Source organism: Narcine bancroftii, chromosome 2 (assembly GCF_036971445.1).
Source record: "Narcine bancroftii isolate sNarBan1 chromosome 2, sNarBan1.hap1, whole genome shotgun sequence".
Classification (NCBI taxonomy): Eukaryota; Metazoa; Chordata; class Chondrichthyes; order Torpediniformes; family Narcinidae; genus Narcine; species Narcine bancroftii.
In genome coordinates, this window is record NC_091470.1 from 117,967,217 (window position 1) to 117,986,534 (window position 19,318).

General features: G+C 44.9%; 1 protein-coding gene across 2 annotated transcripts in view; it reads left to right on the forward strand.

Moving 5' to 3' along the window:
- slc8a3 (solute carrier family 8 member 3) overlaps window positions 1-19,318 on the forward strand; it is a 471,668-nt gene that overhangs the window by 449,768 nt on the left and 2,582 nt on the right. For both annotated transcript variants that reach the window (XM_069918112.1, XM_069918113.1), the window contains 2 exons: window positions 7,478-7,750; window positions 15,874-19,318. The exon at window positions 15,874-19,318 is cut by the window's right edge and continues 2,582 nt beyond it. In XM_069918112.1, coding sequence (XP_069774213.1) covers window positions 7,478-7,750; window positions 15,874-16,250 — 650 coding nt within the window. In that variant the 3' untranslated portion in view covers window positions 16,251-19,318. The remainder of the gene's footprint in view (window positions 1-7,477; window positions 7,751-15,873) is intronic.

Consider the following 19,318-nt stretch of genomic DNA (forward strand, 5'->3'; position numbering starts at 1 on the left):
TTGAATCCATACATTGGAAGACATCTCCTGGATTCAGCAGCCCTGAAGAAGCCACACCAGCACATCTCCTTTCTAAAGGTCTGAGAAGATTGGCATGTTGACTCGATAGCTGCCCTGTGCAAAGTTTAGTCACAGGTTGTGTCACAGCTTGTTTTGGAAATTCAAGTGTCCAGGAACACAAGAGGCTGCAGAAGGTAGCAAGCACAGCCAGATCCATCCTCCCATCCATTCCAGACATCCATGTGAGGCACTGCCTCAAGAAGTCAGCCATCATCATAAAGAACCCCCATTGCAACTTCTTCTCACTGCCACCTTCAATCAGAAGGTGAAGAAACCTGAAGACCAGGCACTTCTAGGTTCTTGAACAGTTTCTTTCCAACACTTATCAGACTCTTGAACCTCTCCTTGTTACACTAATCAGGGACTGAACCGAACAAGGCTTTACTGTGTAATTGGAGCCTGGATTTCCTTGCCTCCAGACAGTGAGGATTGGTAAGAACTTCTCCTCCACAATCTCCATCAGTACTGGAGCACCGCCGAGCTGTGTTCTTAGCCCCCTGCTCTACTCACTTTACACCTATCACTGTGTGGCTTGGTACAACAACAACACTATTATAAATTTGCCGACAGTACCACAGTGGTAGGTTGTGTAAGGGCCAACGTGTCAGCATACAAGAGAGAAAGTGAAATCTTGGCTGAATGGTCAACTAACAACAGACACCGTTAAAACGAAGGAGCTCATTGTTGACTTCAGGAAGGGAAAATCAGAGGTGTATGATCCAGTGATCATTGGGGGATCAGAGGGGGAGAGGGTGAGCACATTTAAATTCCCAGGAGTCACCATCTAGGATGTGACTCAACATCCTAATGGCATCGCGAAGAAAGCACATCAGGGCCTCTTCTTCCTCAAGAGTTTGCGGATGTTTGGTATGACATCGGAATTTTTGGCTAACTTCCACAGATACAATATGTATAGGAAAGTGTACTGACAGGCTGCATCAGGCCTAGAACGGGGGCCTCTGAGCAGAAAGCCTTGAAAAGGTAGTGGACACAGCTCAGTACATCACAGGCAAAACTCTTCCCTCCATTGAAAAAATCTACATGGGTGCTAAAGGCAGCAGGAGTCATCAAAGCCCCACACCACTCAGCACATGCTCTGTTCTCACTGCTGCCATCAGGAAAGAGGTCGAGGTGCCACAAGACTCGCAGGAACAGCCGCTCACCCTCCACCATCGGATTCCTGAACGACAAAACTCAATCAGGGACTCTTTTAAGGACTCTGTGCATTATTTATGATTAGATATTTATTTTTTCGGTATTGCATTCAGTTTGCTTACATTTATTACTTTGTGGAAACTTCTCTCATTTCTTTTCCTGAGTACAGTTTTTTGGCACTACCAATAAGTAGAAATTCTGCCTGACCTGCAGGAAAAGGAATCCGTGATGTCATGTATGTGCTAAATTTAAATTGTTTCATTTTTAAATTTAGGCATTCAGCATGGTAACAGGCCCACTAGTCCGTGCTGCTCAGTTACACCCAATTATCCTACACTCCCCAGTATATTTTGAAGGGTGGGAGGAAACTGGAGCAGACATGGGGAGAACATACAAATGCCCAGCGCGGGATTCGAACCCCAGTCCCATTCGCTGGCGCTGTAAAGGCGTTGTCCTAACCGCTATGCTGCCCCACTTTTGGACTTCAAACATATATTATAGATGACAGCAAGTAGGAATTTCAAAGCCATCGCAGGTTGTGCAATGTATGTATCAATAAACCTGTTATCACTATTGTGGAGTAGGAGCCCTATGTCATCAATGCACTCGTTAACTGCAGATGCAAAGAAGGGTCCTTACTAAAGATAGTGGTGTCTCCATCCTGATCAGCACTGCAGGTGCTGGTAATACACATGGGTGCTGATCACCCACTTCCATTCAGTGGGATGAAACCCTTTGACGAGATTCCCAACCATATCCTATGGCAGGAATACTAGCGTGGGATTCAGAACTCTTGGCAAGTTATCCAGTGTGAAAATCAATGTCTAGCTTGCATTCCCAAATGGCTTTAAGGCCAGTGAAGTGCTTCCATGAAATCCTACAAAAAGCTGACGGACTATGTGCCTGCCTGCATTGACAGGCCTGCTGGAGCCAGCGCGGTGGCACTGCCAGAGTTGCTGTGACGGCAGTGCTGCCGCTGATGCAGGCCTGGGTAAGTGGGGAGCGGAGACAGAGCGCTGCTCCACAGGGTCTTTCTGCCCGGCTTCATACAGGTTTTAAATGGCCTGTTAAACCAATGGTTTTTTCCAAAAATCCAGCAACCACAGAGGTCCATTCCCAAGATGGTAGTGTCTGCACTGGGTAGTGTACCACAAAGGGTTGCAGACTCCAGGAGAGCAGCGAACTGGTACAAGACACCAGAAATGGGGAGAACAACCCCCTTTGAGAAGTTGATGGATGGGAGATGACCCTACAGGAAAGGTATCCACAGCAGCAGATCAGTGAGGGGCTCAGCAGCCAAAGGACCTGCCCAGGCTGCTGGAGAGTGCCTCAAGGAAGCCAGATATCAAACCGGCATTTGAGGGGGTGCTAAGGGCAAGAATAGCTCCTGAAGGGCCTCGGGTGCTGAAGGCTTGGATCTGGAGCTCGGTTTGAACTAGAGTCTGCGGCTGCAGAGTCTATGGGAGCACTGGAAGTGAATCCACAGACACTCAGTGACTCTGAAGGGCTCTCTTTTGCTTCTCACCTATAGTTAGGGGGGCCCAGCACAACCCGATGTTTGCCTTGTGGCAGACAAAGTTGAAGTATATCATGTATATTACATTTTATTTTATTATGTGACATTGAAAGGAAGTACAACCTGTCTGAACAGGGTTTGAACGTCAAGGTGTCCACAAAGGTGCTCCACCAATGCTTCAGGGAGTTTCAAATGCACATTGCCAAATACTTTTTCGAACTGTGGAAAATGTGCTGACAGGTTGCATCATGGCCGGATTTGGAATCTTGATGTCCACAATTGCGGTAGGCTGCAGAAGGTGGCAGATATAATACGTCCATCGCAGGCGCCCACCTCCTGACCGCCAAAGCCATGTCCACAGACCCCTCTTTGTTCTCTCTTCTTGCTGCTTCCTTCAGAGAGATGGTAGAGAAGCCCAAGGTCCAACACTTCTACATTCATAAACAGTATCAGGATCTTGAACCTCCCCATATACTCTAACCACCAGGACCATCTCAAGGTGTGCAATGCTAACTCAGCTTATTTTGGAACTATAACCAACTCTGAATATTATTATTTTTCTTTCTTTTCCTCCATGTTATATTATTACCTTCTTTTTCTCTGGTTATGTATTGTTATTTATTTTGTGTACCTGGGAGGCTCACCAAGTAAGACTTTATTTGCATCTGAGGATTTTGGAATTTCACCTTCAAAGGTGAAATTTTGAGAGTACAGAATCTGTGTGTTCCTGTCAGGATCAAAGACAAGGTTAGAAGGTGTAGGGAACCTTGGTTTTTGAGGGATTTTGGGGATCTGGTTTGGAAGGTGTATACAGGTATTGGCAACATGACGCAAATGAAGGAGTCTACAAAATGCAGGAAAAAACGCAAGAAAGAAATGAGGAAAGCTAAAAGAAGATATGAGGTTACTTTGGCACTCAATGTGAAGGAAAATCCTAAGGGTTTCTACATTAATATTAAGAGCAAAAGGATAGTAAAGGAAAAAATTGGTCCTCAAGATCAGAGTGGCCAGCTATGTACAGACTCAAAAGAAATGGGAGAGGTCTTAAAAGTTTTGTTTCATCAGTATTCACTCAGGAAACAGGCGCAGAGTTGTAGGAAGTTTGGAAAACAAGCAGTGAGGTCGTGGAACCTACACAGATGAAATAGGAGGAAGTGGTTGCTGCCTTAAAGCAAATAAGGGTGGACCTGACAAGATATTCCCTCGGACCTTGAGGAAATTGCAGGGGCTCTGGCAGAAATATTTTAAATATCCTTAGACACAGGTGCGTAGCCAAAAGATTGGAGGGTAGCTCACGCTGTTCCGTTGTTTAAAAAAGGCTCTAAAAGTAACCCTGGAAATTATAGGCCACTGAGCCTGATGTCAGTAGGCTGTAAATTATTAGAAGGTGTAAGAGATCAGATATACAATTAATTGGATAGCCAGGGACTGATTAGAGATGGTCAACATAGCTTTGTGCATGGTAGGTTGTGTTTAACCTATCATAGATTTTTTTGAGGAGGTTACCAGGAAAGTTGACAAAGGAAATACAGTAGATTACTAAAGGCCTTTGAGAAGGTCCCAAATGGGAGGTAAATCAGGAAGTTCATAGCTAGGGATAGCCAACCTTTTAATTTTTTTTAATTTTAAAATTTTCTAAATTTTTTATTTAGACATACAGCATGGTAACAGGCCATTTCATCCCATGAGTCCTTTCTGCCCAATTAACCTACACCCCTGGCCCATACTCCTGGGCCAAAATGGCCTGTTGCCATGCTATATGTGTAAATTAAAAGGTTGGCCAGAGGCTAGGTATTCATGATGAAGTAATGAACTGGAGTCGACAATGGCTGGACAGGAGAAGCCAATTAGTGGTGGATGATTGCTTCTCAAACTGGAGGCCTGTGACTAGAGGTGTGTCTAAGGGATCGGTGCTGGGACCATGGTCGTTTGTCATCTATATCAATGATCTGGATGGAAATGTTGTAAATTGGATCAGCAAGTTTGCAGATGGCACTAAGTTTGGAGGTGTTGTGGAGAGCAAAAATGTCTTCAAAGCTTGCAGAGGGATATGAAAAATGGCAAATGGAATTTAATGTAAAGAAGTGTGAGGTGTTCCATTTTGGAAGGACAAACAGGTAAATAGTTGGGCATGGGAGCACAATAGAACAGAGGGATCTGGAAATACAGATACATAATTCTCTGAAAGTGGCATCACAGGTGGATAGGGTTGTAAAGAGAGTTTTTGGCATATTGGCCTTAATGTCAAAATACTGAGTATAGAAGTTAGGATGTTATGGTAAAGACATTGGTGAGGCCAAATTTGGAGTATTGTGTGCAGTTTTGTTCACCAGATTAGAGGAAAGATATCAATAAGATAGACAGAGTACAGAAAAGGTTTACTAGGTTGTTGCCCAGACTTCAGGAACTGAGTTACAAGTAAAGGTTCAAAAGGTTAGGACTCTATTCCCTGGAGTGTAGAAGAATGAAGGGAGATTTGATAGAGGTATTTAAAATTATGAAGGGTACAGATAGAGTAAATTTTGATAAACTTTCTCCTCTGAATGTAGGTGAGATACAAACGAGGACGTCGGTTGAGTGAAAGATAGAAATTTTGGGGCAACACAAGGGGAAACATCTTCACACAGAGAGTGGTGGGAGTGTGGGACTAGCTGCCATCTGAAGTGGTAAACGCGAGCTCAATTTTAACATTTATGAGGAATTTGGACAGGTACATGGGATGGGAATGGTATGGAGGTCTATGGACTGGGTGCAGGTTAGTGGAACTAGGGAAAAAATGATTTGGCACAGACAAAGGGCTGAAGGGGCTGGTTTCTGTGCTGTAACGTTCTATGGTACCTACGTATATGACAATAAACTACATTTTCTCATTCATTCCAATTTCTGCCAGGGCACAAGGGAGAACTTCCCAATTCCTCAAAGTTGTGCACCAGGACCTTTGACACTTGGCAGAGGGAAGCTAGGTCCATCCATGAGGTAGATTCAACCTGGAATTAGTGCTAATTCTCCAGACAAGGATCTGAACCTGCAGCCCTTGCCTCAATGCTGAAGTCTGCAGCTGATTTGCTATGGTCCTTGTAACCGGACAAACCATGGGGTTAATCCTCATTCCACAAGGCGTTTTCATTTCTGGTGTTAGATGATGCTCGCTGATGGATGTGCATCAAGGTGCCAAGGATATAACGCCGTCTCTACATGACGTTTAATGCAGTATTTGGTCCTCTGAATGGGGAACTGGTTCAATGATGTTGCTTCCTTTAGTTTTGTCGAGATCATTTCATGGTGCAGACTAAATTAGCCTTTGGGTCAGTTGACATCTTTCTCTTTGTGTTGCTTTCCTTGCTTATTTCATGGTAAAAGTGTTATTTTCTGGATGACTTTATGGATGGAGTACTTGGAACAGACACAACAGAAGTTTAAATGAAACAGATGTTCCAGCGTGTTTGCAACAGTGTTGGGTTTGAGCATCTGAAGGTTCTCTCTTTACAACCCTACCCACCCATGATGCCACTTTCGGGGAATTAAATATCCGTATTCCCAGATCCCCCTGTACCAAGAGCTTCTGAAAAACCAACACTGACAGAATGACAGCAAAGAGCAGGAGATTTCCAATGGCAAGATTTAAGGACTTGCTTCATCTTTAAACCTATATGCCTCTCATAAAAAGGGTGATCCAGCAGGCATCAAGTGCTCTGATACATGGGGAGGAGGGAGAGGATGTGGGGGAGGGGAGGGAGGGAATAAAGTAAGGGATAGCTCGTTGTTAAATTGCAGATGAAATGTCATCGCCTTACCCAAACGTGAGCCAGTATCAGCAAACGGGGAGGATCAGAATTCACCGGACTTCAGTGGAAGGAACAAGAGGCTGGTCTTGCTGGGTTGGGGGGTGCGGGGGGGAATGTACGTGGTCACCAGTGATTGCCCTTGCCTCAGCATATTTGGTTCACTAGTGTGGCAGTAGCAATGACCATCTCCCCTTTGCTGAACCCTCGACCCCTCGAGCTATATGCAACTCGGTTGAGTCAGGAGCAAATATAAGAAGACGTGAACAGAAAAATTAGGAGCCACAGTTGGCAACATGGCCCGCCTTTCACAGCTGAGCTGGCCATGGGCTCAGCTCCATCTATCCCCCTGTTCCCCATAACCGTTAATTCCCCTGTTCTTCAAAAACCTACCTATCTGTGTCTTAAGAACATTCAATAAGTCGCCTCCACTGCTTCCTTGGGCAGAGAATTCCACAAGTTCACTAATCTCTGGTAAAAAGCAGATCCCTCCTCATCACTGTCCTAAATGTCCTCCACCAAATGTGTCCACTAGCCATTGCCTCATCTACGTGGAAACAACTTTCCTGCTTCTAACCTATCTATCCCTTTCATAATTTCACACAAGTTCACCTCATATTGTTCTGAATTCCAGTCAGTATAGCCCCAGGCAAATGAACCTCCTTTCATAGGCTAATCCCCTCATCTTGCAATCAAACCCCCTCTGCACCTTGCAACCAGTACATCTTTTCTTGAGTTAGGAATCCAGAACAGTACACAGTGCTCCAAGAGCGGCCTCAACCATCTCCTATGCATCCTGCTCTACGTTAATCAGTTCTGCACTGTGGAGGAAGGTCCCCTGCCTACCGAACTCCAGGTTTGCACAGTCACGTGTACCTGTGAGGCCCGCTAGTATGTGCCCTGTGTGTCTCCCTGCTGACTGATCTGATATCCCACTCCAACCAGTTTCTGATGTTTCTGTCAGGTGATGAAGAGGATGAGGACACTGGAGAGGAACGGCTGCCTTCCTGCTTTGACTATGTGATGCATTTCCTGACCGTCTTCTGGAAGGTTCTGTTTGCCTGCGTGCCTCCCACTGAATACTGGAATGGATGGGCCTGCTTCGTCACTTCGATTCTCATCATAGGCATCCTGACAGCCATCATTGGGGATTTGGCCTCTCACTTTGGCTGCACGATTGGCCTGAAGGATTCTGTCACTGCTGTGGTATTTGTAGCTCTCGGCACCTCAATACCTGGTGAGTAAACATATTGACACATGTCAGATCAAAGTCTGTTTGTTTGCAGGTCATTTTTAACGTTTTCTTTTGTTGGAGCACTCATCGAGTATTTTGATAAGACTTCAACTCAGGTAAAATAATAACATTTACACCAGTGGTTTCACCTTTTTCCTTCCATTCGCATCCCACTTTAAGTATTCCCTATGCCACCGGTGCTCTGTGGTTAGTAAGGGATTGCTTAAGGTGGGATGTGAGTGGAAAGAAAAAGTTTGAAAACCACTATTTTAATCGCACTTCATGGACTCGTTATGTGCACGGTTTCAGAACTCCAAAGGAAATGGGGCAATGACAATTTTTCCAAAGCAAAATATTTCAGTGACAATTGGGTCTAGAGCAGTGGTTCTCAACCTCCCTTCCCACCCACATCCCACCTTAAGCAACCCCTTACTAATCATTAAAGTGGGATGTGAGTGGGAAGAAAAAGGTTGAGAACCACTGATTTACACCATCATACGACAAGAAAATAAGTCCCCTACTTCAGTGTAATATACAAAGGTGCTGCATAAATTCAGCAGGTTACACAGCGTCCATAGGAAGTCAGGGGCATCTGAAGTTTTGGGCTGGATCACCAGGATACAGTGTGACCTGTGCAGTCTCTCCAGCACGGTTGTGCGCTGCACTCAACCATTGAATCTGCAGATTTTCTTGTTGAACTTACTCTGCATCAGTGTTTCTTAGGTGGGAAGGGGTGCAGCTACTTTCTGCTCAACATGACCCTACCATTGAGGGATGGCCTGACTAATAAGGGCTGATTTCCTTCTCCCTTCCATCTGTTTTTTTTTTAATTTTGAAAATTTAGACATTCAGAAACGTAACAGGCCAATTCGGCTCTACGAGTCCATGGCGCACAATTAACCTATGGCCTAGTACATTTTTGAAGGGTGGGAGGACATCAGAATCCCTGGAGAAAGCCCAGGCAGACACGGTGAGAATGTACAAACTCCTCTCGGATGGCGCAGAATGCGAACCCAGGTCCAGTCCCAATTGTTGGCGCTGTAAAGGCATTGTGCTAACCGCTACACGTGCAGCCCCAAAGTTCATGACACTTCTCCAGAGGGAAGAGGGCAGAGAGTGATGGGCTGGTGAAAAGTCCCATGGATCAGAACCATTGTTGGGATGAGGGGGAGGTTGGTGGGGAGTGGGGAAGGGAGGATGAATTTGAAGCAACTCACTTGGAAATGTTTTGGAGTGCCCAGTTGATTGAACCCTCGGCTCCATGGAACACAAAGTAAGTGAGATTTGGAAGAGCCATGGGAGAACACAGATGTTGCAGACTCGAGCAAACCTTCATTCATGATGAGGGATTCCAGAACGAAGCATCGTCCCTTCTTCTTCTCTCATGGACGCTGCTGAGTTCTCCAGCAGACTGTTGGCTGTTCTTGGAATTTGCAGTCTGATTGGTAGTTCCAGGAAGGGTCGGACAAGAGCATGCCAATGGGCATAATCCTGGTTTTTGGCAGTGAGGCATTATCTCTGCCTTAAACAATCTGGTCAAGTCTCAGGTGGGTCTTCGATCAGCTTTCCCTTGCCTTTTGCTCCATCAGTCAAACCCTCAGCAGTGCTCTGATTACTCCCAGAGCATAATTTAAGTCATAGACAGTCATAGACTCATATGATATAGAAGTAGCACCTTTTGCCCAACATGATATTCCCTTGGACCTTGTGGGAGGCTAGTGTAAAAATTACAGGGACCTTGAGAGAAATATTTAAAATGTCCTTAGCCACAGGTGAGATTCCAGAGGATTGGAGGGAGCTCATGTTGTTCCATTGCTTTAAAAGTAAACTAGGTAATTGCAGGCTGGTGAGCCTAACATCAGTAGTAGGTAAATTGTTGGAGGGTGTTCTGAGAGATTGAATATACAAGTATTTGGACAGCCAAGGGCTGATGAAGGACAGACAGCATAGCTTTGTGCATGGTAGGTTGTGTTTAACGAATCTTGTAGAGTTTTTCAAGGAGGTTACCAAGAAGGTAGATGAATGAAGGGCTGTGGATGTTGCCTACATGGACTTTAGTAAAGCTTTTGACAAGGTCTGACTTGGGAGGTTAGTTCAGAAGCTTCAGACACTAGGTATTCATGGAGAGGTTGTAAACTGGTTTCGAAATTGGCTGAATGGGAGAAGGCAGGGAGTGGTGGTGGATGGTGGCTTCTCAGACTGGAGGCCTGTGATTAGTGATGTGCCTCAGGGATTGGTGCTGGGACCATTGTTGTTTGTTGTCTATATCAATGATCTGGATAACAATGTGGGAACTTGGATCAGCAAGTTTGCTGGTGACACTAAGATTGGAGGTGTGGGCAGTGAGAAAGGTTTTCAAAGCCTGCAGAGGGGTCTGGATCAAATGGAAAAATGGGCCAGAAAATTGCAGATGGAATTTAATGCAGACAAGTGCTGCATTTTAGAAGGTCAAACCAAGGTAGGACATACACGGTAAATGATAGGGCACCGAGGAGTGTGGAGGAACAAAGGGATCTGGGTATACAGATACATAATTTCCTGAAAGTGGTGTCACATGTAGACAGGGTTATAAAGAAAGCTTTTGACATCTTGGCTTTCATAAATCAAAGTATTAAGTACAGGAGTTGGGATGTTATGGTGAGGTTGTATAAGACATTGGTGAGGCCAAATTTGAAGTATTGTGTGTATTTCTGGTCGCTGAACTACAGAAAAGATATCAGTAAGATTGAAAGAGTGCAGAGGAGATTTATTAGGATGTTGCCGGGTCTTCAGGAGTTGAGTTACAGGGAAAGATTAAATAGGTTCTTATTCCTTGGAGCATAGAAGAATTAAGGGAGATTTGATAGAGGTTTGCAAGATTATGAGGGGAATAGACAGAGTAAATGTGAGTTGGCTCTTTCCACTTAGATTAGGAGAGATAAATACAAGAGGGCATAGACTTAAGGGTGAAAGGGGAAATATTTAGGGGGAGTATTAGGGGGAATCACTTCACTCAGAATGTGCTGGGAGTGTGGAGCAAGCTGCCATCTGAAATGCAAAATGTGGGCTCACTCTTAAGTTTTAAAATAAATTGGATAGATACATGGGTGGGAGAAGACTGGAGGGTTATGGAAATGATGCAGGTCAGTGGGACTAGCAGAATGGTGGTTTTGGCCCAATGGCCTGTTTTCTGTGCTGGTGTCCTACCGTTCTATGTCTATGCCATTCAACAACTCTTGCATTGCAACCTGCTCTGCTCTTGTGATTCAAGTGCTCGTCAAATTGCTCCTTTAAATGTTGTGGCATCGGACTTGTCAGCCACCAACGAGCCTGCAGCTGACGTGGACATTTACCCCCTCCATAAATCTTCGTCCGCGAAGCCAAGCCAAAGAACCCCTTCCCAGACAATGACCTCCAGATTGCATCCAACCTCTGGGGAGAAAGGGGAGAAATATAATTCAGGTCTCATCTCACCTCACCAGCTTTCCCCTCTCCACCCAAGTGATTGCAACTAGGACCATGGAGCAGCAGCACTGGGGTGACCCCCCTCCCCCACCTCTCATCAAACTGTGCCTTTGTAGCCAAAGGACTCAGGTGTGGCATAGACTGATGTCTGGCATGCAGGACAAACACCCTTTCAGTAGCCGTCAGCTAAAATTGATTGGTTGCTTCACCATAATAAACCTGGAAATTGTTGGAGACTCTTTGGAGTCCAGGCAGCATCTGTGGGCGACACGGTTGATGTAGCGCTATGCCATTACAGCACCAGTGATCGAAACTGGGGTTCAAATCCCACGCTGTCTGTAAGGAGTTTGTGCATTCTCCCCAGGGGGGGCTCCGGTTACCTCCCACTGCTCCAAATGTACCGGGAATGTAGGCTAATACAGTGTAAATTGGGTGGCATGGGCTCGCAAGCTGAAAAGGCCTGTTACTGTGGTGTATGTCTAAGTTTAAAATAAATAAACAATAAGACAGATAAAATAGGAGCAGGACAGGCTCGTTTGATTTACTTCACTGTTGTTTGGAGGTCCTTGTTGCCACAGCTTGATGTACGTTTCTACCTGAAGACACCAGGTCTGGGTGGAGAGGTGGCCAGGATGTGCAACCCTGCAGTAGTAACTTTAACAGACACTTTATCAGATGTGGGTCAAGCCACTCACTAATGGCGGAGTTGCCATCCCTGCTACCCCTCGCAATTACTTTCTTCTTGTGAGGAAGGTTTGAGGCCATGGAAGAACTTGAGAAGGATTCAAAATTCCTCCTATTGTCCCATGCACAAAATACCACAAGAATGTTAACACTGTAAAAGCACGCTCTGTTCCAATTATCAGAAACACTGATCCATGGTTCCCGAGGTCACAAATGTAATTCCGCTGTTTAAGAAAGGAAGGAGGCAGAAAAAAGAAATTACAGGCCGATTAGTCTGACGTCAGTAGTTAGAAAGTTATTGGAGTCGATCCTCAAGGATGAAGTTCTGAAATTCCTCAAGGTGTATGAAATGATAGGTCCAAGCCAGCATGGATTCATGAAGGGAAGATCCTGCCTGTCCAACCTAATGGAATCTTTTGAGGAAATCTCTAGTAGGGTGGACAAGGGAGAGGCTGTGGATGTTGTGTATTTGGATTTTCAAAGGGCATTCGATAAGGTGCCGCATAAGAGGCTGCTCAATAAGATGAGGGCCCATGGAATTACTGGAAAATAATAGATTGGGTAAAGCATTGGCTGATAGGCAGAAAGCAAAGGGTGGGAATAAAGGAATCCTATTCTGGATGATTGTGGGTTTCTAGTGGTGTTCTGCAGGTGTTGGGGCCACTTCTTTTTACAATGTATGTTGATGAATTGAATTGAATGGTTTTGTGGCTAAGTTTTCAGATAACGCCAAGATGGGTGGTAGAGCAAGTAATGTTGAAGAAACTGAAAGGTTGCAGAGAGTCTTGGACAGTTTAGGAGAGTGGACAAGGAATGGCAGATGAGATACAATGTTGTGAAGTGTATGGTTGGACATTTTGGAAGAGGAAATAAACAGGCAGATTATTATTTGGCTGGAGATAAAATTCAAAATTCAGAAGGGACTTGGGGATCCTTGTGCAGGATACCCTAAAGTTAATCACCAGGTTGGATTGGCAGTGAAGAAAGCGAATGCTATGTTGGCATTCATTTCAAGAGGAATAGTGTACAAGAGTAAAGAGGTGTTGATGATGCTCTGTGGGGCACTGGTGAGACCCCATTTGGAGAACTGTGTGCAGTTTTGGGCCCCTTATCTGAGAAGGGATGTAATGATATTGGAGAGAGTACAGAGAAGATTGACCAGGATGATTCCAGGAATGCAAGGGCTACCATATGAGGAATGCTTATCGGCTCTTGGACTCTATTCATTGGAGTATAGAAGAATGAGAGGGGATCTCTTAGAAACATTTCAAATGCTGAAGGGAATTGGACAGAGTAGATGTGAATAAGATGTTTCCCTTGGTGGGTGATTCCAGGACAAGAGGGCACAGTCTTAGAATTAGAAGATACCTATTTAAAATTTATCTCTATAAGGAGAAATTTCTTTAGCCAGAGGGGTCTGGATTTGTGGAATTCGTTGCCACATTGTTGGATCATTGGGGGAGTTTAAGGGGGAGATTGACAGGTATCTAATTAATCATGGTATCAAGGGATATGGGGAAAAGGCCAGAAATTGGAACTGGATGCGAGAATGGTTTAGTTCAGGGTGGATGTGCGGAGCAGACTTGATGTTCCTTTATCTTGTGATCTTGTGAAATGTTGAAAATGCAAACTGATGTGGTAGATGCAATAATTGAGGCAGCTTCAATCAGTTTGCAAGAACACGCAGGAGTTCACTTCCATGAGCTTAATTACTAACCAATGACCCATCTGAACCTGGCCAATCATTTTATTTATCTTTATTCCAAATTAATGAAAATCCAGAGAGTTCTCCCCTGATCCGGAGAGAGATTGGAGTAACACAGAATTTTAATACGGGCAATAAATTCATTCTGTGCTCACTGCAACTGCTGAGGCCACCTGTTTCTCTTAAATCATCTGCTTGACCAAGACTAATTGTTTCAATTTTTTGTTTGGTGACTCAGAACAGCAAGCCATTCATATCCAGCCCGGCTCTGCAACTTATTTAACCTGACCACGACTAGCCTTACTGAAGTCAACTGTTGCTCCTTTAACCACATCCACAAGTTATTTTGCTACTGTTGAAAAATCCTTACCCACAAGTCATCAAATGAGTACAGGTGCCTAACCTTTTATCCGGGATCTTCGGGACCGGACACCTGCCGGGATCGTCTGGGATTTCAGACTCATTTTAAAATGGCGGACCCTTGAAGCAAAAGCTTCAAAATCACGTGTTACATGAATTTAGATAAGTAAAGACCATATCACTGGCATGTTTTTAAAAAAAATTTAAAATAAAACTGGCTCAGACATCGCAAACAGTGCACATTACAGTTCAAAGATCGCATCAAAATGAACTCTTTTTAAAAGACTTCTTTCATAGGGTCCCATAGGGGACTCTGCAGCTCTCTTTGCCATGAAAGTTGCCTCCAAATATGACTGAATTTTAAAAACGTTGTGCAAATATTCACCGGTTTACAAAGGGAGATACCCTCAGTCCCTAGTCCCCCTCCATCCCCGACCCCACCCCCGTGGGCACCCTCTCTTACCTTCGGTGGAAAGATGACTCTTGGCCCCGAGCACCTGCTGGGAGAGTAGCAGGCGGTGGCTGGCGGGAGCAACAGCTTTCTTCCTTACCCATAATCCCCCCATGAAACTGGAACCTCTCTGCGTATCCCTGGTGCTGGTTCCAGCTGCGTGGGGGATTGTGGGTAATGGAGACGGTCATTGCTCCCGCATTGAGGCGTCGATGTGATCTGGGTGTGGCACTCCAGTGAACTTTGGACTTGGCAGCACTGGTACATTATGGGATTAGCACAGATGAACCCAGTTGGCTGAAAGGCCTGTTTCTGTGCTCTATGAAAAGGAGTTAATTCAAAGGCTAGCAGTGGACAAAATGACCAATTCTTGATCAAGGGGTAGGCACATGTGAGAGTGGGGAAGCTGAAGAGGTACAGGGGGAAAAGGAGAAGGCATTGGATGAGATCAGGAGCTAGTATGGCTGAATACCTTTATTTCATATTGCTTTGACAACGAGACAAGGTCAGGCATGTTTGGGGTTGGTGAGGGGGTGGATGAGGGCAGTGACTCAAGCGGGGGTGCACTCCAGGTGTGAAGGGCTGAGGTGACTGTGCAGAGGAAGGTGTTGGAGCAGTTTGGCATGTAAAACCCAGAGAGCCAGAATCATCAAATGTAGGGTGGCATGGTTGACGTAGCAGTTAACACAGTGCCTTACAGCACCAGTGATCGGGACTGGAGTTCGAATCCCACGCTGTCTCCATGTCTGTGTGGACTTCAGTTTCCTCCCACTGTTCAAAATCTACTGGAAATTGCAGGTCAATTGGGTGTATATTGGGGGGGCACAGGCTTGTGGGTTGAAAGGGCCTGTTACTGTGCTGTATGTCTAAACCAGTGGTTCTCAATCTTTTTTTTTCCATTCACAGACCACTTTAACTAATCCCTATGCCATGGGTGCTCTGTGATTAGTAAGGGATTGCTTAAGGTGGGATATAGGTGGAAAGAAAAAGGTTTGAAAACCACTGTTTTAATCGTCCCTCATTGAACTCCAAAGGAAATGGGCCAATGACCATTTTTCTCGAGCAAAATATTTCAGTGACAATTGGGTCTGGAGCAGTGATTCTCAACCTTCCCTTCCCACCCACATCCCACTTTAAGCGATCCCTTACTAATCACAGAGCACCAAAGGCAAAGGAATTACTTAAAGTGGTAGGTGAGTGGAAAGAAAAAGATCGAGAGCAACTCGTCTAAATGTAAATATTTAATTTAAAATTCAACTGTAGAAGGGTGTGGGGATGAGGGGGAGATGGGGGAGCACAGTAAACAACATAATACATGAGGATTAAGATCCTGGGAGAGTCCCAAGGACCAGGAGTCAGATGGAACAGCACAATTTTAGGTGAATGGAGAACAACGTGTCACTCATTTTGCTTCAGCCAGTGAATGTGCGAGCCCTTCTCCTACTCATATTCTGATGCATGGCACCTTGTGTTGTTTCACAGATACCTTTGCCAGCAAGGTGGCGGCCTCGCAGGACTACTACGCCGATGCCTCCATTGGGAACGTCACCGGAAGCAACGCGGTCAATGTGTTCCTGGGCATTGGATTGGCATGGTCCATTGCCGCCATCTACTGGGCATCCCAAGGCAAGGAGTTCCGCGTCGAAGCAGGCACCCTGGCTTTTTCTGTCACTCTTTTCACCATCTTTGCTTTTGTCGGAGTCAGTATCCTGCTGTACAGAAGGCGGCCGCACATCGGAGGAGAGCTTGGGGGCCCGCGGGGTCCCCGCATTGTCACCGCCGTGTTGTTTGGGGGATTGTGGCTACTATATATTCTGTTCTCTTGTTTGGAAGCCTACTGCTACATAAAGGGGTTTTAAAGCAAAGGAGGTCCGAGCTGCCCCCAAAGAGACACATCACTTGAACCTCCTCGAATACAATGCAATACTTTGCCAACGATATCCACTCTTAAAAGAAACATTGGAGGTGGTCCCATTGAAGGGGGCAGAATATGCCCCTCAAATATAAAACACAAGACATTTTGTAGAGGACAGTCCTGTGTCTTCATTGTTCGCTCTTGAGCTTTCTTGCCTTACTGAAGGGTTTTTATTAAACCAATGTTGGGGAATGGGTGGGTTGGATGGTGCTTAGATCCTGTCGGGTTGTTTGAACTAAGTTGGTTGAACCATTGACAAAGGAAGAGAAGAACAGTGATGAGAATTCCCCTTAAAGAGTACTTCCCTGCCCTGCGTCGAAAGCAGTGACCATGTTAAATCCTTCTTCCATCTACAGTAGACAATTTCATAGAATAAACTGGACATCATTTCCATCTCCTTCCACTTGAAAGCACGCTCACTGCAAAGGCCCCATTTAATTTAATTACAAATTCTGTATGTTTTGTTTGGAACTGTATTTGAAAGTATGTTGCTTGCACGGAGGGTGACCAGAGGCCAGAGTTGAACTCAACCCCCTCCTTCAGAAGACTTGCGCAGTTCTTTCTGAAGGGCTGGTTTTACAAAATCAGCGCATTGGGTTTTAATGTCGATACTGCCTCCGCCTTTTAAATCATTCCCACACTAAGCAAAAGAAGAGTGCGATTCAGAGACAACTCAATGCAGTACCGTGTTCAGTTCTGGTCGCCTCATTACAAGAAGGATGCAGATGGTATAGAGAGGGAGCAGAGGAGACTTCTGGGACATTGCCTGGATTGGAGAACCTGTCTTACGAAGCAAGGCTAGGGCTAGACTCTTTGGTGAGAGGTGACTTAATAGAGGTATATAAGATTATGAGGGCCTTAGCTAGGGTGGGCAACTGGCACTTTTCTGCCAGGCCAACAAAAGCAAATACCAGGGGACATCTGTTTAAGGTGAATGGAGGAAGGTTTAGGGGATATTTTTCATACAGAGAGTGAATACATCACTGGGGTGGTGGTGGAAGTTGGTAGAATAGGGGCATTTTAAAGACTCTTAGATAGGCACATGGGTGTAAACAAAAATTGAGGATTATGGATGTAAGGTAGGGAAGGATTAGATTGTTGTGGAGTAGGTTTCTATGGGCCAGCTCAACATCATGGGCTTAAGGGCCTGTTCTGTGCTGTAATGTTCCATATTCTGGAGTCGTAAACATTGGTGACATTGGCCCCATAATTAATCCTAAGTGTTGGAACATTGGGACAGAACTTCCCACTGGTTGTATTCACAGCAAATTCTCTTCGTAGTTCAGTCTATCTGGAATGATGCCCAGGTTGGCAGAGAAAGGGGGGTTATAGAGAGTAAAGGTTTTTATCACATATCATATTCCTTTTATTTAAAATCAGGAGGTTGGCATTGCTTGCAAGTCCATTAAGGATTATGCTTAAGGTCAGCAGAGAGCTGATGTATGGAATGTGCTCTTAAAGTGCAATAAAGCAGAAAGTTCCAGAATCAACTAATGATAAAGGAACTGCATTGGGCAGTGGTGTTGGAGTGTGTATTGTTGTGGCAATTTTCCCATGGACTTGCTCTCCATGACCTGGAGGTTGCCAGGGGCAGGGTGCATCTTGTACGCACAGCAAGCATGGAGAAGCAGTGGTGGAGGGTGTGAAAGATTGAAGTGGTTCAAGGAGTGGTGACTTTATGGGGCATTTGATCCCAATTATGCTGAGACTCTTGAGGCCTGTTGATACCCTATTCATCCAGACCACACCCTCTGAGCTGTAACTCATAGATGGTGAAAGGTTTTGGGGGCATTAAGAGGTGAGCCATTTGCTGCAGGATTCACTGCTGTCACTTGCCCTCAGAATCCTGATACTTGCAGTAAGTGGCTGATTCATACCATTTCTGTTTGATGGTGACCGCTATCATAATGCCATTGAATCCCAAGGTGAGGGGCTTAGCCTTGGTGTTGCTGGAGATGGTCACTGCCTCTAACAGTTATTTCTCAGCTGCCCAATCCTGAATGTGGCAGAGGTCTTGTGCAATGTGGACTGAGAACCAATGACACTGGACAGCAATTTTTTTTCAAAAAGTTTGCTTCCTGAAAGTAAATGGAGGATTATGATAAACAAATTCAAGCTGAACGCAAAGATAATTTCAGATTTGCTGTGTCACGTAGGAAGATGGATAAACATTAAATTAACTTTTATTGAATTTATCATGTTTAATTACGTAGTGATGTTGACACATTGTGTTAGTTCAACTGATCTAAAAATGTTTTGCTGCTGATTTTCCTTTGTACTCAGCATCTGATGCCTCTCAGGTCAGTGTCCAACAATAGTTGGCTAGCATTGATGGAATCCAATTGTCCGGATATCACTTTTCCTTGGTTGCAATGTCCTGGTGAAACCTTTCACCATGTTCGTTACTGACTGCACCAGAATCAGCAGGGAAGACGTCCAAGTGCGAATGCAGAAAATGAATTTTCAATGACTTGTTGCACTTCATGGTTTTGTAACTTGAAGTAGACTTAAAATATGACAGGAAATCACAAAAATAGGTTGGATCTAAAAAGCAGCATGTGACAGGAAAATGTTATGGTGATTTTCATGATCAGCTGCACAAATTCCATAAAATACACCCAAAAGTGTTCAGGAAGCAAAATCTTCATTGTCCAGAGTTATTGGCCAGCGAGCAGAGAGCAAGGAATACTGAACTAAGATCAGCAAGCATCCCCACTTTGATCCCAGTTAAGATCATTGAGGAAGTAGCAGGCTGGGAACACTGCCCTCCAGCATGTCCAGAAGCAGAGGTGATTAAACTCCTTTCTATGCCTTTTATCTTTCTCTAGCTCCCGTTGAAACTCCAGTTTTTTCAGACCTTCTGGATGCTACACTTGGCCCAGTGCTGCCTTAAAATAAGGATGATTGCAATTTTTAAGTTTAATTTTAATGTAGACATAGAGCACAGTAACGCACCATTTTGGCCCATGAGTCTGTCCCACCCAATTTTCCAAACAGTGGGAGGAAAAGGGA